The sequence below is a fragment of the Lontra canadensis genome, unplaced genomic scaffold, assembly GCF_010015895.1.
Source record: "Lontra canadensis isolate GAN:19392208 unplaced genomic scaffold, GSC_riverotter_1.0 scaffold18, whole genome shotgun sequence".
In the NCBI taxonomy this organism is placed as follows: Eukaryota; Metazoa; Chordata; class Mammalia; order Carnivora; family Mustelidae; genus Lontra; species Lontra canadensis.
The window spans coordinates 21,271,322-21,291,512 of NW_022631012.1; the positions used below are offsets into that span (position 1 = coordinate 21,271,322).

The 20,191-nt window shown below is 38.8% G+C and overlaps 1 protein-coding gene across 1 annotated transcript in view; it reads left to right on the forward strand.

The window, feature by feature from the left end:
• TMEFF2 (transmembrane protein with EGF like and two follistatin like domains 2) overlaps positions 1–20,191 on the forward strand; it is a 230,847-nt gene that overhangs the window by 165,455 nt on the left and 45,201 nt on the right. Inside the window, exons 6-7 of the mRNA XM_032860195.1 lie at positions 16,782–16,930; positions 17,667–17,726. Of these exons, the coding sequence (XP_032716086.1) occupies positions 16,782–16,930; positions 17,667–17,726 (209 nt within the window). The remainder of the gene's footprint in view (positions 1–16,781; positions 16,931–17,666; positions 17,727–20,191) is intronic.

Sequence of the window (20,191 nt, forward strand, 5' to 3'; positions counted from 1 at the left end):
AAAAGAGAAAGGAAGGAAGGAAGAAAGAAAGAAAGAGAAAGAAAGAAAGAAAGAAAAGAAAGAAAAAGAGAAAGGAAGGAAGGAAGAAAGAAAGAAAGAAAGAAAAAGAAAGGAAGGAAGGAAGGAAGGAAGGAAGGAAGGAAAGAAGGAAGAAAGAAAGAAAGAAAGAAAGAAAGAGAGAAAGAAAGAAAGAAGAACAAAACAAGCAAAACAAGGCGGCTACAAGTCAGATACTGAGCACAAATCTACGGAGTAAATGACTGGACGAATGAGTACAGCAAGAGTCTGCCTTTTGTAACTTTTCCTTTATGGCTCTCTGCCCTGCTGCCTTATCATGACCCAGGGGAAGATGTAAAATTCGGTAACGTTGAAGAAAATGTAACCTAGTTTCTTTTTTCTTTCTCCAGTTGAGGGAAGCACCTTTTGGACTCTGCATCTCACTTGCTGGCTGAAATGGAGAAATGTCTGATTTCTCTGAACGTCTGATCACCAGCTGCTAGAAGAGATCATGTATGAAAGTGTGAAAGGCCCTGAGGTGAACTCACAGGGTCCTAGGCGCATCTCACCAGTTGAGGGCAGGCTCTCAGACCACGGGTATCAGAGAGTCACAGTCCGTGTCCCCGTTGATGAGGCATAGGATTAAAATTATGTTACTTATTCGTTTGAATGCTTTACGCAGAGTTGTCAAAGAGTTTTGGGTTACTGTGGTCAAACTATAGTGTTCAAAGAGATTGAAAGAGTAAATGGCCTTTGACCAATCTAATTATAAATTGTTAATAAACAAAGGTAGATATAAATTCACTAGTTACATGATGTTGACTGGAAGTGAAAATCATCCCCTTTCAGTTTTCCATAGACTAATACCTCTTTGTCTCTTCCTAATAATTTGTTAACAGAGTTAATTATACCTCTCAATTCATGGGATTCTGTCATCTCTGGTCCATATGCAAGTTCTTTTTTATGATCTGGCCACCACGCGAAAACTGGGTCATCATTCTCCATTTAAAGCAGTCTATAGAAATTATGGGTTAAAAAGGGAGTATCCTCTTGTGTGTCTCCAGATACGGTATAGATATATCGGTTCATCTCTGGATAGACCTTATATTCTGCCAACATTCATTTGAAATGTCTCGTCCTGTGAAACTTTTCATTATCTATGACTGCAAGTGTACGCTGCTGTTAGGTTAGGCTGACACAGTGATTGCTTGAACTATGACACTGTGCTATGATATAGTGAGACAACACCAACATTTTGTGACACTGGCATTATGCTTCAAGGAAAAGAGGACAGACCCTAGTCTCTCAAGCTACCTGACAGCTTTCGTACCACTTTCTTGAAAATGATACCAAGTAAAATGGTGTGGACCTTCCGTAGAAAGGAATTGTCTTCCAAATGCCACACTTATTATTCATATGTTTTGCTCTGCTTATTAAATGACTATTGTTCCCTGCATATGGATTATTCTTTTAAAAATATAGTAGATGTTTTATTTAGTATGGGTTGCTTAAATAAGATTCCTCTAAAGTGTATTTAATAGGCTTGTTTCCTGTGATTTAAAAACATTATCAAAAAGATGGTCATTCTTCAGCCTTCAATGAAATAGACTATAAATTGTGCAATTTTGTCCCAGCTTCAGCCTTTAATCATAAATTCTTTCAGAGGGACACACATGTTGCCGAATATGTAGCCAAATGGACCCCCTTCGGAATTAACATCTGAAACCCTGTAACCGGTTTTTCGTCCTTAGTAGCCTGGCAAAAAAAGTCTGATGACAGCCTCTAGAATGCCATTCAAACATCTTAATTTCCCTCCGTTAACAATATTCCAACAAGTCACAGTTATAATTTTTAGATTTAACTTTTTAAATCATTTTTGTAAGTATAACTCTATAGAGCAACATAGAGTCCGATCCCTAGTATTACCTAAAACCACCCTAGCAGCATGCCGTCTGCCTCTGCACCACATACGTATCTGAGAAGTAGATCACTGCTGTTGCCCAAGAAGTCTTGCTGAGCAAAGGGTGGCATTGTCTGCTTTGCATTTGCTCATTCGTTACCCACATTTACTGCGGAGTAGACCCTCTAACTAGGAGCCTCCAGAAACCAGTCCAAATTTAAAAAATGTCTGTTAAAATGCAAGGTCTTTCACTCCAAGATATTTATGCAGTATTTAACATGCCTCCCGGTTCCTATTCACAATTTAGTGATAGTTGCATGTAATACAAGTAATACATGGACACACATTTGTCTCCTTGTTCTGTCTAAATTTGGAAACCTGCCGAGAGCACTTTGAACCAATACAGACCCAAGTCTATTCAGTTGTCAGGAGTTGCTGCTGCATCTTTAAGATGAAATAGATCTGTTGATAGAAGCATAATTGGAATTCAGATCAGAATGATCCAATGACCAAATTACTTAAATTAGACAAATAAATTGAATCACTTAAAGATGAAGAAACTGCTGGATTGGCAACGGCTTACGGCAGACAATAATCTTCAATCATTCCCTACCGCCGCGGTAAACACTGACGCGTACTTCAAAGGATGGAGGATGTGAAGGATAATAACAAAAGTTGGTACAAATTAAATAATCATTAAAGGAAAGAAGATTTGAGTTTTTGTTCAGAATAAGAAGATTCTGACAGGTGGGGAGTCCACACCATTTTAAGCATTGCAATTAAAAAAAAAAAAGGTTGAAATTATATAATATGGATTTCATGGCCCAAAATACACACAGATAGTGAAAAGGTTGATTGTATGCACGACGTGAACCCTAAGGCTGTGGGAACCTTTATCCTTACCGAAGACTGAGTCTTGGGGCGTCGAATCTATCAACATGTTAAAAACAACTTAATGCATCTAACAGGCAGGCTTGGCCTTTTTTTATATGTATAATTAAGTATCAACGCCTAATAACTTGTACGTGGCGGCACTGCATTTATTTAGCAAACGTTTACCGCACATCCACAGTGGGCTAAATCTTTAACAGAAAGTAATAGATGTTTATTGTGTAGAAGAACCAGAAATACTTTTCTTGATAATTGAAGCAAAATGATATGCATTGATCTAATTAATCATATGATTCAAATCGAGGCTTTGTCTCGATCACTAGAATATAAGCATATTTTAAAGTCAGAAGAATATTTATTCATTTGTTCATTTATTTAACAAATCTTTATTAAGTGCCCGTTGTGTGTCAGAATTGTTCCACGCCTGAAAAAAAAAAAATAACAGGAGACAAAACAGACAAAGTCACTTTTTGCACAGAACTTTCACTGAAGTGGGGGAAACAGACAGTTTGAATACGCAGTAGAATGTCAGGATTCGGCGATGGAAGTGTGCTGGTTTTGACAGGGTGGACGGGGAGGACTTCGCTGTGAAGGTCATTTTGTAGAACACGCCAGGCAGAGGGAAGAGCTGGTGGAGCATCCTAGTGGCAGAAGCGTACAAGGCGTGCTTGGGAAGCCACGAAAATCCAGGGTGGTTAGAGCAGGAGAGGGTGGAGAAGATGGACAAGAGATGCAGTTGGGGAGGGAGCCCAGGGTCCGATTATGCCTCAGCCATGGTAAGAACCACAGATTTTTTTCTAAGGTTGACGGGGTGGCTTTGCTGGGTTTTGAGCAAGGAAATGATTTGATCTTATTTGCATTTTGAAAGCATCACGTGGGGCTGTGCTGTGAACTGACCCGGGGGAGGCAGAGGAGAAAGAGAGCAACTGAGAGGCCCTTCATGTCCCTGGAGAGCACAGAGAATGTGCTGCGTGTCTTGAGCTGGGTTTTGATTCTGAGCGTCATAATGTCCTCATTCTGGATTAGCCCAGTTTTTTAATCTATGTTCGGAAAAGATTATTTTTAATTTGTATGTACTCTTACTAATTTTTCTATAGCTTGGTATTCCAATTTATATACTGACAATTTTTTTCAGGGCAATATTTTGAATATCTTGTGATCCCAATTACTCTCCGATCTAGGAGTATTAATACTAAACTAAAGTCATCCCATTTCTTTCTAGAAGTTTTATGTATATTTAATTATATTATGTTAACTTGATTAGCACTTCACATTTTAAAAGTGGGTTTTTTTCCATATTAGAAAAAAATCACAAACTAGAGAACAGAACAGTTCCATTTATTTAGGGCTAACATTTTATCAAGGAAAATAGGAGCTTGAACTCCAGCTCATGTTGAAGGGGCCCCTGACTGATACAACATCTGGATGAGTAATGAGCGCATCCTGTATGGATTCCTGGCGTTGGTCCCATTGGTGCCTTGGTCTGTGTCTGCTAATGATCCCAGCAAGCCCCAAGTCTGCCTGCCTGACATTTTAAAATTATAATCAACTGTAGGCTGATTTATTTAAATAGAATTTATTTATGTTTTATGATATGCTCATTTATAGTATGGCACTTAAAATTACTTACTTTGAAAAAAAAAGACAATATATGATAAGAAGTAGTGTTTTGAATTCAAAGAGATTGTAATATAACTTTCTTAAGATAGAAGATTAACAGTTTATGAAATGGATATATATAGCATGAGTAAGGATAAATCAGATCCCTAATAGATACTATATATAATACATAGTCACAACAAAGTTAAAACAAATTATAAGTATACTTATAATTCTCATGTTGGTTATAGTCAATAGCTTATTGGTTTCATTAAAACAATTGTTCCTCTTAGAAGTAATTCAAAATCCTCCCTTAAAAACAAAACAAAACTGTATTCCTGTAGTGGCCGTTCACTGTTACTAAAACAAAGTCCACATTTGATTAAGCAGCTTAAAAAGTCTTCCAATATGAAACCAAGAACAGGACCATTTTGCACAGCCATGCCTAAGAACAGAAATGTAGACATTTTAATTAGAATAAAAAGAATAGCATCATTAGCAAATAACTCTAGCACGAAAAAATGAATGAGAACAAAAGAATTCAATGTGACTTTTTGCATGTTGCTCCATATATTTATCTAAAATCTATAAATTGAGTTTGTTTCTACTGTATTTAAAAGCAAGTAGATTCATCTCTCTTTCATTTATTTTGTCTCCACAAATAAATACAATACATTCACATCATCTTAATAGACAACATATTTAAAAAAAATGTTTTTCCATATTAGTGGCAGGAATTTTGAACTTTTCCATGTTCTGAACAGTAAGCTTCTCTGTTAGATGGTAAACTCCATCAATGGCAGGAAATGTTTTCCTAAGAACTTAGACAACACACTTTGGAGAGAGAGCAAATAGTAAAAAGAGAAAGATAAGGAAGAAGAGGACAGAGATAACAAGGGCTAGGAAAAAAAGTAGGAGTGAAAAACTTATTTTTAGCATTATTCAGTTTAATGGTATTCTAAAATTTTACAAGAATTTATAATATTTCTGGTAACTCAGATAAGTAAGTTTAAAATAATTCAGGTAAATAGGTTTCTACTTTTTGAAAGTTACATGAAATTTAAAGATATTAAAATCGAGAGGACAATGCCAAATATCTCATCTTTAAGATAGAATACATTAAGGGTGCCTGGGTGTTTCAGTTGAGTGTCTGATTCTTGATTTCCTCCTAGGTCATGATCTCAGGGTCAGGAGATCAAGCCCTGTGTCAGGCTCCACAGTACGCATGGAGCCTGCTTAAGATTCTCTCTTTCTCTGCCAGTCCTGCCCCCACCACCTCCAAAGTAAAATACAATAATAAAATAAAATAGAATACATTAGAAGTGGTATCGATTAATAGCTTCTTTCTTTTTTAACAAAAAAAAAGAGAGAGAGAGATTAATCTTTTTGTACTTCCAAATATGACAGGAAAAAAACTCAATTTATGGATTTTAGATAAACATGCATGGCAAGTAGTTCTTTCATCTACATTGGGTCAAACTTATCTGCTGTTGATTAATTAAGTGTATGTGGAAAAATATTGTAGCTTGGTGGCCAGCCCGGCAAGGACTAGACCAATTTAATACAAAATGAAGAATGAACTCTCCACGACCAAGGGAAGCAATGGAACCAGCTAGACACCAAATATCCTGTGAAGTTGCTTCCACTTTTTCTGATTTATAGTCTCAGAAGAACCTTTTGAGGTAGATGTTACTATGAGCCAAGAGTTATTTTCCACTTTAACAGAAGTGTCAAGCAACTTGCAGAAGGAAGATTTTAATGCATCTATTATTTATTTGTCAAGCATTTATTAGATCAACAGTGGGCTGAGGCCCTTATCACACGATGCATGAGTCCATGTTCTTCCCAGTCAACGGCAGAGACGTGTAACACAGGACAGGTTGGAGGGCAAGTGGGTAAGGCTATGGATGATGGAAGAGTAAACAACCCAGTAGCAAAACATCATCCCAAGAAGGGAAGCATTCTGATAAATGTCAAACTCATTTAGTAGAGAGGCGTCAGCAGAGAAGAAACAGCAAAGGCTGTAAGATGATAGGAAGCAAGGATGTGCTAGATAAATAGAAATAACTAAAAATATGATTTTCAGGGGAAAAAAGTGTCAAAATTTTAGAGCCGACCACCCTGGACATCATCTTACTAGGTCAGCTTGTCCTTCAGTACCCTGCAGCCAGAGGTCCAACAGCTGGAGAACGAGAAGTCCAAGCAAGACCCCAGAGCCCTGTCTCCTAAGTAGGGTTCTTTCAGTGGCCTGGCCTGACTTCCAGAAGCCTCTGTGACCTTGGGCCCCGAAGAGGACATATTTGCTGTCATTTCTGACATGGAGTGTGACACAAGAGTTTTAGGGAAGGAGAAAAATGTTTTGATGTATCCCTTACTGTGTACATGAACACACAGGAGAGGCATCCACCGAGGGACAAGAATGAGCAATGGATTGTTAGGGAGGTACTCTCTGAGGAGTGATGGATTTCAAATCCTCTGGCTACAAGTCATCAATGGAAACCATCTGTGGAAATTCTACCCCCCCCTTAAATTTCAAGTTCAAGGGTCACATTCTCTATGAAACCTTTCTAGAGCCTCAAGGTAGAAGCTATTATTACCCCTCAGTGCTCTCAAAACATGCTGTTCACTCCCACAAAGTCTCGCTCTGATGACACCATTTTACAGACATTTGTTTTTCTCCTTTAATTGATATCTCTGTAACTGATAGGGATCACCCAGCCATCTTGGCGTCTCTGACGTTGAGCCCAGTCCCTCACACCAGCCAGGTGCTCAGCTGCACGGAGGGGTTTAGACTGAATTAAATGAGATGGTGGTAAAGGGAAACGGATATGCCTAAGAGGAGAAAGAAGACAGAAACGGACGAAGAGAGGCAGTCATGGCGGCAGCCCTCCCACCACCTTCAGCAGTAGGACTTTCCCCCGGAGCTGGCTGCAGGGAGGCAGGCGTACCTGCTTCCCCTTCTTACCTTTTAAGCTTGATATTTTTGAGAAACTACAGTATTCTCATTTCAAGGCAAAATGTTCAAACATTTCTAACTGAGAGTCCTTCATCCCAAGGGTTTCAGAATAGCTCAGGACTATTCCTGGCCGACAGCACTGCCATACAGCCCTGCCTCAGAGCAATCAGAACTCACCGGCAGTGCGGCAGGAAGTCAGCGCAGAATGCTGGCGAGGACCCGCCGACGAAAATGCCACCATGTGTTCGCGAGTTTCACATTCCAGTGGGCGAACAAGTAAGACGAGGGGAGAGGAAGAAACACAGAGATGAGTCTCTTCGTATCACAAACTCTTCTTGAAAGTCATTTTTATATGGACAGAAGATCAATTTTAAATAGTTATTTACAAAGAAATGTGACTTTATTCCCTTGGGATTTCTCCATACACATGTGGATATATATATATATATTTTTTTTTTAATTTTGTTTAAACAATTTAGAAATATATTATCCAGATCAAATCAGTGCAAAAAAATATTTACCAGGCTTGGTAATTCAATCATTTTGAGCAAAATGTCTAATCTAATATTTTTATTTTTTATATTTTGAAATTATCAAAAATAACATTTGGACATTCAGCACCTAGTTTTAACAAATACAAACATTTTAGCATATTTGTTTTTGATTGTTTCTCAAGAACCATAACATGACAGAGAAAGTTAGGGCAGCCTTCTTCCCTAGTCATATTTCCCAGCTTCCCTTTGTAGGGTTATAGCGTACCGTCCTTATGAATATTCCTGTGAAGATATTTATTTACTTATTTACTTGAGAGAGAGACAGAGCGTGGGATGGGTGGAGAGGCAAAGGGAGAGAGAGAAACAGACTCCCTGCTAAGCAGGGAGCAGGACTCGGGGCTCCGTCCGCCGACACCGGGTAAATGCACAGAGCCAAAGACAGTCACTTAACCAACTGAGCCACCCATGCACCCCCCGTGAATATTTTTATTATATTTTTTCATTATTCAAATATTGAAATTTTTGATATCCTGTACATTTAATGTTATTTTAAGAACATTTAAATTATGTTGACCCTGAGATTAATAAATGAAAAATAAAGGATGACATAAGCATAAGGGAGATGATTTAATGCAAATTTTAATTATGAATGGAGTAAGTTCATGCCAGCACTGAAACCATCGTCATGAAAACCACCGGGACAATGCATTGGACAGGACTTTGAAACTGGCCGTTTGATCACAACGCAGAGCTCTTTCTCATCTACTTTTTTTATATCTCATGGTTGAAATCCAAGGGTATGATATTAAACTGTATTTTTGTGGAAAATCTAGACTGTCATGACGTTCATACATATTTACTCCTGGAAGTCCTCGGTCGGTTGAAAGCCTACGGGAGGGCCAGTGCGTGAACATGACCATGGACCGGGGAACGCGTGCAGGGACGCGTGCAGGGACGCGTGCAGGGACGCGTGTAGGAATGACTGTAGGAATGACTGTAGGAATCCTGTCGCTGCGCCTGAAGGAACGTGCCGGGTCACGCAGCGGGATCCTGACCCAAGGGAGAGAGCGCGAACTCGGTACATCTCCTTATTCAAATGCCGAGTTCATTGTATTGTTTTAACTTCCAACTCCTCATTCTGGGGTTTGCATGCTTTGTGCCTTCTCTGTGTGGTAAGCGCCATCCAGTCCGAGCGGCCACACTTCGGAGTAACCAGAGTCACCCTTGGTTATTGAATACGTTTTCCGGCTTAATGCGCGAGAGCGTACGGATGATGCTAATGAGGGATTTTTGCTTCAAGATACTTTTAAAAACGTATAGGAGTAAGAAGAATTGTTTACTTTGATTATTTTAAGATGTAAATGCAGCCGCTTCAGAAAGGAAAACATAATCCTGAGGAAAAATGCAAGCATGACACACGAAAACGGAGCCCCAGTCAACCCTGCTTCGACTGTATTGTCTGCGTGAAGAGGGGCCCCGGGGCACTTGCTGCCTCGGAGGGAGCCTTGTTTGCTCTCGGGGCACAGGCACTACCAGGTACCCACTGCCAGTAGAGCAGTCGTCTTCAATCAGCCCCGGAACCAGGCAGAGTACACGTTACTACTAAGACTCCTTCTCCTTAAACTGCAGGTAAGGACGCTTACGTGACAAGGCTCTGTTTGCCCCTGTCCCAACAGCAAAGAAAGGAAACTCTCCCTACCAGGAAATCACGTCTTCCTGAGCCCCACACAGCTGCCTGGCTGCTCCTCTCATCAGTTTCCTCTTTGGAACACAACACAAATCAGGAAAAAGGCAGGAAAGGGAGAGCAGGAGGGGCATGGTGGTGACATCCGTGCCTTAGTAGCTCACTATAATATAGCGTAAGTGGGGAGTCACTAAGCGCCACAGATTCTTGCTTTCTTCATTTGGAGGGAACACCGCTGCCCTGGGTTTTCCTTGCGAGCCCCCAAGTGTACGGCAACAGCCTGGCCATCGGTCCCTCTGCCTGCGCTCCCCTGCAGGTGTCATCTCCGTAAAACACCCCTTCTATCACGTTGACCTTCTCTTCACCCTCTCCCCAAAAACCTTCCGCAGCTCTTCATTGTGGAGAAGATAAAGGCCACTCCTTCGACAGAACGGAGTCATTTGCAATCTGTCTAGAGCGCTGCGTCCCGCCACTTTGGTTCAGAAGAGTTCATTCCAATCAGCCTGATCTACTGGCGGCTCCCAGCTCCTGCTGGGGTCTGCCTCCCACCTTCCCCCACTGCGTGTGCTCCATCACACGTCGGTTAACCCGACTCACCTTTGGAGATGGTTCAGTTTCCTCCTTTAACCCCTTATCTCGTGAGCATTAGAACCTGGGAGTGTCGGTCTTGGAGTTGGACTCGGCATGTGGCACAGGGGAGCCCTCCGCATCTTTTACGTCCTTTCCCACCACCCTCCCTCGGTTTCAGTCGGTGGATCACTTCTGTTGACTGCTCCACAATGATGTCTTAGTATCAGGGCACTGATACAGGGCACCTGTCCCTGTCACCTCACACCACAGGTGCATCCCCTGTAGCATGCGGAGGAAAGCCTTTTAATACATGCCACTGAATCATGTTCATTAAACAAGAATATTAAATTCCTTCTGACGGAATGAAGGGGACAGAGAAAAGGGTGTTTGGAGCCAAGATGTTCGGGGTTTCTCAATGGACTCTGCAAGCTACCTGCCTGAGAAAGAGCAAAGGAACTTGCTGAAAATGCTGATTTCTGAGACCTACCTGAGACCCGGTGCATCAGAATTTCTTATGTGAATGTCACATATACTAACTTAGAAAATCTCTTGGTCTTAGAGGGCAAGGAGGAGCATTTTCTGTAATTCCAGCTCCCCACATCTGCACGTCAGAATCCTCTGCAGGATTTCGGATGACTCTAGTTCATACTCAGCCTCACACGAGACCTCCTGAGTGGGAATCTCTGGGTGGCCGCTCAAGGTTGAGCTATTCCACAGAAGGTTTTTCTTCGCATCCAAGATTAGAAACCACTAAGCCAAAAGTTAATGATGACCAATATTTGTTGGTTAATTACAACTTCTCAGAAACTTCGTTAAACAGCTTATGTGCGTTATTCCAATTAATCTCCACAGTCTTGAGTCAGTATCTTCATTTTCATCAGCTCGAGGAAGTTAAGTAACTAGTTCAATGCCATACAGCTAGTAACGGATCGCGTCGGTGAAACACAGGTCTGTCTGAGAGCAAATTCCAGGCTCGAGTCCCATTCCCCGTCTGCCTTTATTGTAATTAGACATCATTTTGATACACGGCCGTCAGTCTGTCACCCAGGAATAGTCCCACTTGTTCAACAGATGATTCTGTTTTTGAAAGTTCTGACACCACCCCAGAGAAGGGTCTCTCAGCTTAATTTCTCTTCATTCAGACCCCCGTGGACAGGCTATCTGTTGCTCTAGGCTTTTTCTCAATATTCCCAAAACCTTCCATCTAATAGACCAGCTTCAATCCTTTACCTCCTTATAAAGGGAGAGAGATTAATGGCAACTAAGCTTTTTCTGTGTACAGGATAACCCACGTCCGCCTTGGAAAATCTCACTGTAGTCTTTGGTAATGTGTCTGGAGAAGGGCATTATTTCTTCCTCCTAGATTTCAAAGCTAAAAGGATTGCCCTTCTCAAATTTAAAAACAAAACAAAAAACAAAAAACAAAAAACAAAAAAACAAGCTCACATATATTGCCTGAGTAACAATGTAGCAGATTTGGTAGTCTTACCTCCCAGTCAGTGCTTTTCCACACTCTGTATAGAGGCTTTTTGTTTTCAGTGGATTTTCACATCTCTTATTTCATTTTTCCCCTCACAAACCAGGCATTCCTGAATTGTAGTTTCTGTACAGGTAAAATAATTATAATCAAGTTCCATCAAAAGGAGTTCCATGAGAGTTAATGAGTAAATGGGCTTAAAGTATCACAAGAGTCTTGAATGAAAAAGACACACTGTTTTCTCTGTTATTAATAGAATGCCGCTCCTGCATTACGGCTCTGTGGAGAGCACAGGCAGAGGCTCTGACCTCATTTTCTGGCCGGGCCAGAAAGGGTCTGCGTAATAGCCCCAGGGACAGCCAGGCCCAAGGGACACAGACCAGTCAAGGTTCAAAACAACCCAGAAAGCAGTCTTCACCGCAGGAGAATTGGGTACTTTAAAACTGATTAGCGATGTTGAATGGACAAAATTTGGAATGGGCAAGTCAAGGAACTTGGGAGAGGAGCAAGTGACGGCATGTTTAATAGATGAAACAAAATCTGGTGAAATTCGAGGGCAGCCACCAGCCAGACACATGAATAAGTGATTTCTACCTGGTGGCTTTGGCTTCCTCACACTCTGGAGGGCAAGGAGGCGTTCCCAAATGTGAGGGAAAGGCTTCCTTAACCCACTGCAGAACGTCCTCGGAGGAGCCGTTTCAGGAGAGGCAGGGAGCTGAATGAATGTCAAGACCCCCAGAAGGTTCATGAGATAATTATGAACACATGTGGGCCATCGTAGACACCACCTTTTACTTCCCGTAATTTCAGTTCTTTACTCCATCAAGTGGTCTTTCTAAATCAGCAGATGCTCCGCTTCTCCCTTACAATTCAGAGAACTAAGGTTTTCTGTCAATGTTAATGTTCTTTGAAGGATTTCAGAGGGTAGTATTTCCACATACAGACCCAAAAATTATTATTTTCAAGTAGGGCTGATTCTTTTTCTTTGTAGCCTAGAAGAAAAGAAATCTATGTAATCGCAGTGTCAGAATGTCAAAAGACTGAGATAGGTTGGAAAAAAGAAGAAAAGGAAAGAAAACACACACACACACACACACACACACACCCTTAAAGGCATCCATGCAGTCCTCAGCCTTACAAATCCTTGGTTCACAGAAACTACTCGTGACATGCTGTAATTAACTAGTTACTCCTCTCAGAATGAATAATAATGCAATTATTTGCCAAAAGCAGTGAAGAAGGTATAGTTTCTGCTTTTAAAAATATCTGCCTTTCATTTCTGTAAAAAGAAAAACCCCGGATTAATTTACATAAGCTGCTACAGCGCGGAGTGACCTGCAATTTCACTGTTACACTGTATGATAATTCCGTCACCTTTTTATCGGAGCCTTATATTTTTCAGCGGCTTGAAACAGCCATAAACTGACAAGTCACTACCATATTTAAATTATATTGGTTCTTAAAACCTGTACCTGAATACTGCAAAATATAAGTAGTGACCTGCATGGTGAAACCTGTCCTTTTCACAACTGTACTCTGCTGTCACTGAGTCACTAAGGGCTGGTGCCCTGTCTCCATTATGGGACACAAATTCAAGGAGGCGGGTGGCCTCTTTCAAGTTCCAAGTAGCACAGACTTAGGTGAGTGTGTTTGAACAGATCACTGGTTCTTCCTCCTGTGTGCTCATGTCTAGACGATAACTATCCTCTTTCACTTCCACGTCCATCCTGCCATTCAACAATCACCTATTAAAGACTTGCTGTGATGCCCTCTACCAGGTTCCAGAAATTCAAAGGTAAAAAAGACATATTGCCTTTAAGAAGGTTGCGGAAAGTGAAGGCATAAATTAGTAAACAGGTACGTTAAGAACGCAGTAAATGCCCCCACAGAGCCCATTCTCCGCACACACGTACGCAAATTCACGTACTCATATCAACACGAAAATCTCTCTGCCCCATGAATCCGAACTTTAGAATATTCCAGGCTCTTTGAAAGTTTTGAAAGAGCTACTTGGAAAAGATTTGGTGCTAAAACTTAGAGTAAGTTGGAGTGTTCGTTTGTGTGTACATGTGTGTGTGTCTGTCTAAATGTATATTTTTATAAAAAGTAGAAACAACTTCATATCAAATTTTGTTAAGGATAAAGTAGTATAAACAATTGATGTCTTAAGTAGTCAGATTCACTTAATTCATATCATTTGTTATTCATTCTAAGAATCGGGTATTAATTCAGAATGCCTTCAAATGAATATGCGCTGATACATCCCTATGATACTACAAAGTTGGGATCATCTGTTTGGGAGGACAGAGACTAAGAGGCCTTATGACTTAGATTCATAAAACCACAATAAATATTCCAAGAGTAGACATAGCCTTATTTTTTCAAGTCCTATTCATCCAAAGTATTCCTTTAATTAGTTAATATTAGGAATTTGGGTTTGCCTTCTTTTTCATTGTACTGAACAGTGTGTGGAACAGTGTTGGTTCTGGCATGAAACTGCCTGTATTGGAAATTAAGTTCTTCCCCATAAAAGCTATTTGACTTCTCCAAGCTTCAATTTTCTCATCTGTAAGCTGAGGACAGCAATAGTAGCTACCTCAGAGAGATAGAAGGATGAAAGGAGTAACGGGGTATAAAGCATAATGACACTCTCATTAAGTGAGCTACTATTATTATTGTCATTATTTGAGCTCAGTGAGAACATTTAGTATCTGCCAAGAAAATGATTTAGCTACCCTCTGTCTGCTTTTTTGATGATATAGTAATGATAATTTATATTATTGCATCCTTTTTTAATAATATAGGACCATGTTATTATATTTATTCATTTCATTTATTTATCTACTACCTGCAGTTACTGAATGACTAGTGTATACAAAGTACTGGGTGGTGCAGGGAGTACAAAGATAATTCAGGTACTATCAGCAGAGTTTCAGACTATTGTCCTGGAATCCTGCACAGTTTTCCAACTAATTAAGTTTAATAAACTCAGATACTAAAAATAATTTGAGGATACCTGCAGAGCCCTAATATCCTATATAATTTACTCTTTAGATAGACAAGAAAACATGATTTTCTCTCTGTTCTGCTATTAGTTACAGATAATTATGTTGATGTCTTTCAAGGAGATAGTCCCCAGAGTCTAACACAACAACAATAAACTGTCTTGAAGGGAAAATAGAACCAACTTCAAAAAACAAAACAAAACACAATGTCCGTCTCCTCACCTCTTTATTTACTACAAATGGTTAAGGAGAACAAGGCTGATCTACAAAGTCACTTCCCCAAAGGCGCGGTGAGAAGGACCAAAAGCTCTTGAACACGTAGGCGGCTACCAATCTCAGATCTTTCCAATGCCAAAGGAGGAACATCGGGGCGAGGTCAGATCACCACTTAACTAACCACTCGATGACTTAAGCATTCAGAGATGGTTACCATCTGTCCTAGCTCTTTGTTCCTAAGTATGTGAAAGTAAAAATAATCAAGTGCTCCTAAAGCAATTCTCTGACAAAAAATTAAGGGCATTGGCACTACTTCTGCCAGCACTTTCGACAGCGATCTGGGTAATTCTGATCCAGATGGCCTAAGGACACACTCTGAGAAGCGCTGGTGTGTAGACAAACCCTCTCTCACTTATTCAACAAATGGATCATGCAGTGATTCCCAGGAGGTGAATCTGGTGTCAGGCTGACGACCTACGAAGGCGGAATCCTAGGCTCTACCCCCAGAGTTACTGGGGCCCAGAAACCTGCTTGTAAATCGGTATATTTAAACGTTTTCCAGGAAATTCTAATACACAACCTATGGTGAGAGGAAAGGGGTTATATGTTACTTTAACACGTCCATGGGTGGTCCTTGTTCCACAATTTACTAGCTTCCTGACCTTATAATTGCGCTATCATTGGTCTATTAAATGGCTGTTGTGAAGATTAAATAAAGCAACGCACGTTAAGAACCCAGCGTGTAGTAAGCTAGTTGTTACTGTAATCATCATATTACATGCCCAGCTCTGAGTAAGATCTACAGAAGTAAGATGTGAGTGAAGCATATAATCTATTTAGAAAAATAGCATAAATATTAATAGAAATTTAAAATGCAAGTTTTTATTTTAAGGCTATAACATATTTATACACATAAAAATATTCTGAGTGACAAAGTAGACTGTAAAATACAGAGAATTAGAAGAACAAAGGAAAAGTCATAGAAAGTGTGCTAGATATGTCTCATTCTTCTAATTCAGGCAACCTAATCCTCACTGACTCACTATTTTATGTATATTATAGAAAAATATTAACGTCGTGAGAGATAATCAACTTGTGTTTATTATTTAAAGCTAGAATTAGAAAAAAACAGTATGTATCTGGGGAAGGGGTCCATGGGACAGGTTCAAGGGGCTCACACTCTAAAATTTTATGCAAAAAAAGTTGTTTTGTGTGAGTATGAGTATTTCTGAAGAGAGAGCCACATCTTTCATTTCATTCTCGAACTGTTTTATGCTCCCCGCAAGGTAAGGACCACCAAAGATTCCCGCTTAGCACATCACGCGCATTCCCATGTAGCTGAGAGAGAGAATTCCTGATTGTGCTCCAAGCAATCTCCCGGCTTGCTTTCTTGCAAATGTCCTCTGCGTCATTTTCCTCACGCGCTCACCATTCAGATACCCCGAGAATAGAAGTTAACACAGTAAGACCCCATCTGAGGAAGCGGTAAAGCAGACTTTTAGGGCGACCTCAGCCTGTTCGAATTGTGCCGACATCAGCACGGCGGTTTGATGGTTTACCCACATGTTTTTAAAGTTCCAATGGCAGAGATTTACTGATGATTATTTTCTGCATTTTCCCTTTTTAAAATTTTCTTAATCCTTTTATCAGTCTTCTGAATTATTTTCAGTGAGTTAGTTCTGTGCTTCTTTTCATCTCAGGTAGAAGAGTGAAGGAGCATCCCTGGAAGGATACAATTCGATTTTGCTGACTTGTATGTTGGCAACCTGGCAGTCCTCCCACTTTCTCTTTTCTGTATAACGTGATAACAACATACCGACGCCACTTTTTCTTTCTTTTTATCGATTGAGGTGAATTGTTATATGACATTATATAAGTTTCAGGTAAATGAGCTTGTAATTTGATATTTGTATACACTTGGACGTGACCGCCTTCTTAAGTCTAGTTACTATCCATCACCATTCACCCATCTTTACCCCTCTCTTCCTTTAGGTGTGTGTGCAACATCGACTGTTCTCAAACCCACTTCAATCCCCTCTGTGCTTCTGATGGGAAGTCTTACGATAACGCGTGTCAGATCAAAGAAGCATCGTGCCAGAAACAGGAGAAAATTGAAGTCATGTCGTTGGGTCGATGTCAAGGTAATGTTTGTACCAAAACTCATTTCAAAGAATGTTTTTAGTCTTAGTGTAGAAATGAAAAGTGAAGAGAACTCCTTATTAGGCGAGCTATTTCCTTTCCGGAAGACAATTCTGATTTATAACTGGTAGGAGAGTCTACTGTAGCATTCGTGGTGAGTGTAGGAGTTCGAGAGCCTATCCGCAGCAGCCCATATCTTTTCCTATATAATGGGACTGTATCTTCACAATGCCGTAAACACAGAAGCCAATATTCAGCCAACATTCTCCCTGCGCAGTGGGGAGGGAAAGGTCAAAGTCATCTTTAGCAAAGAATCTGAGGTTTTATTAGAAAACCTTGAAATTAAAAACAAATCACACCACTTTTATGTATTGAATCAATAGACATATTACAAGTACATTTTTTTAAAGCAGGATGTATAAGAATGTTCTATTTTGTTTCTTATTCAGAAAGAAACATTTCCTTGGTTTTTGACTTGTTATTCCTTTATCCATCTATCTCCGCTATAATTGTCAAACTTCTCTTTGTCCCAAACTCTAGAAAGCTGATATCATTCTATTATTTGCTCTCAAGCAAACTGATGTAAATCTGTCTTTGCATAAAGGTAGCTTAGAACTATAGTTGTAACATTTCCTAAATGACAGTGAAGGTACTATTGGTGGAAAATTATAAATTTGACATTAGATGTTTAAGAAGCAATTAATCAATATTAATTGTTAATTTTCTTTTTTAACACAGATAACACAACTACAACAACTAAATCGGAGGATGGGCATTATGCAAGAACAGATTATGCAGGTACATTATAAATTTTCTACTACAGAATATGAGCACTTCTATAAAAAAGAGTAGGGGGGAATTTTATTTATTTATTTATTTATTTACCATTAATCCTAAATTGAATCTTGCAAGACTTCTGACATGTACTAATCTTCTCTTGTTTGGCTCAAACTTTCAATAAGCAATAGTGAATTTATGTTGTAGCAAATAAAATGCCTTTTTTTTTCTTGCCAGAGTTAAAGCACTTGTCAAAAATGTCAGTAAGATATAACTAACTTGTTTTGACATTGCAAATGGTACAAATGACAAAACATTTATCAAATTAATGGGCATCAGTGGAAACTAATGCAGTTTTTGGCAGTATATTATAATGAATGCAAACATTCTTGTTTGAATTTCCATTAAAGTCAACAATAAAAAAGTTTGTTAGTCTCTAAATAGCTAGAAAGGACAGCTATAAATAATACAGGCTATCTCTGTAAATGCAAAGTTTAAAAGTTATGTGTAACTTATTTTTAAAATAATAATTTATTTAAAAATAATAATTTATTTTTAAAAGTACAATGTAACATCTGACTTATGCAGAATTATCAAGCATTTATATAAAAATGTAAATTTTATTTAGCAGTTCTAGAATATTATTTTGAGAACTATTCTATCTAAAATAATTTTTCTAGGGTGAGCAATAACTTATGGGTATACAAATAGGATTTTAACAAATTATTAAATTTCATAAAAATTTAGGATTAAAATATAAAAGTAAAATTATTGATATGTAGAATTTTGTTTTTTAAAGAGCTTTTCACTTAAATATTAAACAGTGATAACTAGATTTTTGGCCAGTAGTCAACCAAGAAATGCTTCTTATATTTCAAGATATGTGTTATCATTCATTTTTTCTGAAATTGTATTTTAATAATATTTCTGAATTATTTTTATATACAAAATTAATTTCAATGAAATTGAGATCAGATGTTGTACTATGGATACCTCACACCTCTCAGAATTTGGAAATAACAAAAATGTTTTTTTTTTAATTCTTCATTTTTATCTTAATGGTTTTCAACATGTAAATAAAACTTTTCATGTGCTAGAAGCCTGGAATTATCCTGGACAATGAAACATGGAAGAACATTAATTCTACTATGATAGAGCTGTTCCCAAATGCCCAGAAGAGATAGAAGCAGGTATTTCTTGAAAAGAACAGTCCATAGTCAATAAGTTTGGGAGAAATCCAGATAAACAGATGACTTTTTCACCCAGGACACCTCACAGCTCTTGTGCGCACTGTAAAATTTTTAATAGATACACACCTTTTATTTATTTATTTTTTAGTTTTTGTCTTAATATATACAAAATACACACAAATGTAAGCTGGGTCGTAATGAAGCAAATGTATTCACCACTCAAATGCAGTAACATGAACCCATGGCTAATCTCGCCCCATCTCCAACTGCATCCTCTTGTAGCATTTTCAAAATATGTGGAAAGAAATCCCAGAAATTGCATGATTTTATTCATAAATACTTTAGCCTGCAATTCTAAAAGATCAACATTTTTAAATAAAGTTGTGTTACTATCACACCTAAAATAATTATTAATAATTCTGTAGAGTGAATAGCTTTTATCAAACTTATTTGAAAAATAACCCATGTTTTCGTGGCACTTTTGAGTACTGGTAATCCCAAGAATGCACTTTGGAATATGCTGATTCCCAGGAAAGTATTAAAAGTGATAAAAGATAATGAAAAATCAAGGTCTGAGACTAATATTATATGTTTTAAATGTTAAATGAACAAAATTTAAATTCTGTATTTTGTTATAAACAATAGCTTTATCTCAAAGGCATTGTAAGCCACTACCTGGCATATTTAAATTTACTGTAGCCTAAAGTTTTTGAAGATTTCATAAAGATTTCACTTTCATATAAAAAGTTACTAACTGTGCCTAAAATACCTTTATATTGTTTTGCAAACTAATTCACTCAGAAAAAAATCTTCAAAAATGAACATTATGTGAATAACTTCTCTACTGAAACTTTAATCATGGGACTCCTAGGAAAGTCAAGTTTCTCCCTGAAACAAAGACCTTGTCAAGTTGATTAGCATCAATATGCAAGTATATGTGAGTTTATAAAATTGTACATTACGTATCATATTGGAGTTTACCACTCTGTCGTTGTCATTCATGTTACTCTTTTACAGAATGCCCATTTTCAAAGAGATTGGGAGTTAAATTTTTCTTCTAAAAAAAAGTCACATTTGAATTTGGTTTCAAACAGATAATTTTTTTTTTAAATTTTATTTATTTATTTGACAGACAGATCACAAGTAGGCAGAGAGGCAGGCAGAGAGAGAGAGGAGGAAGCAGGCTCCCCGCTGAGTAGAGAGCCTCATGCGGGGCTCGATCCCAGGACCCTGGGATCATGACCTGAGCCGAAGGCAGAGGCTTTAACCCACTGAGCCACCCAGCCTCCCCCAGAT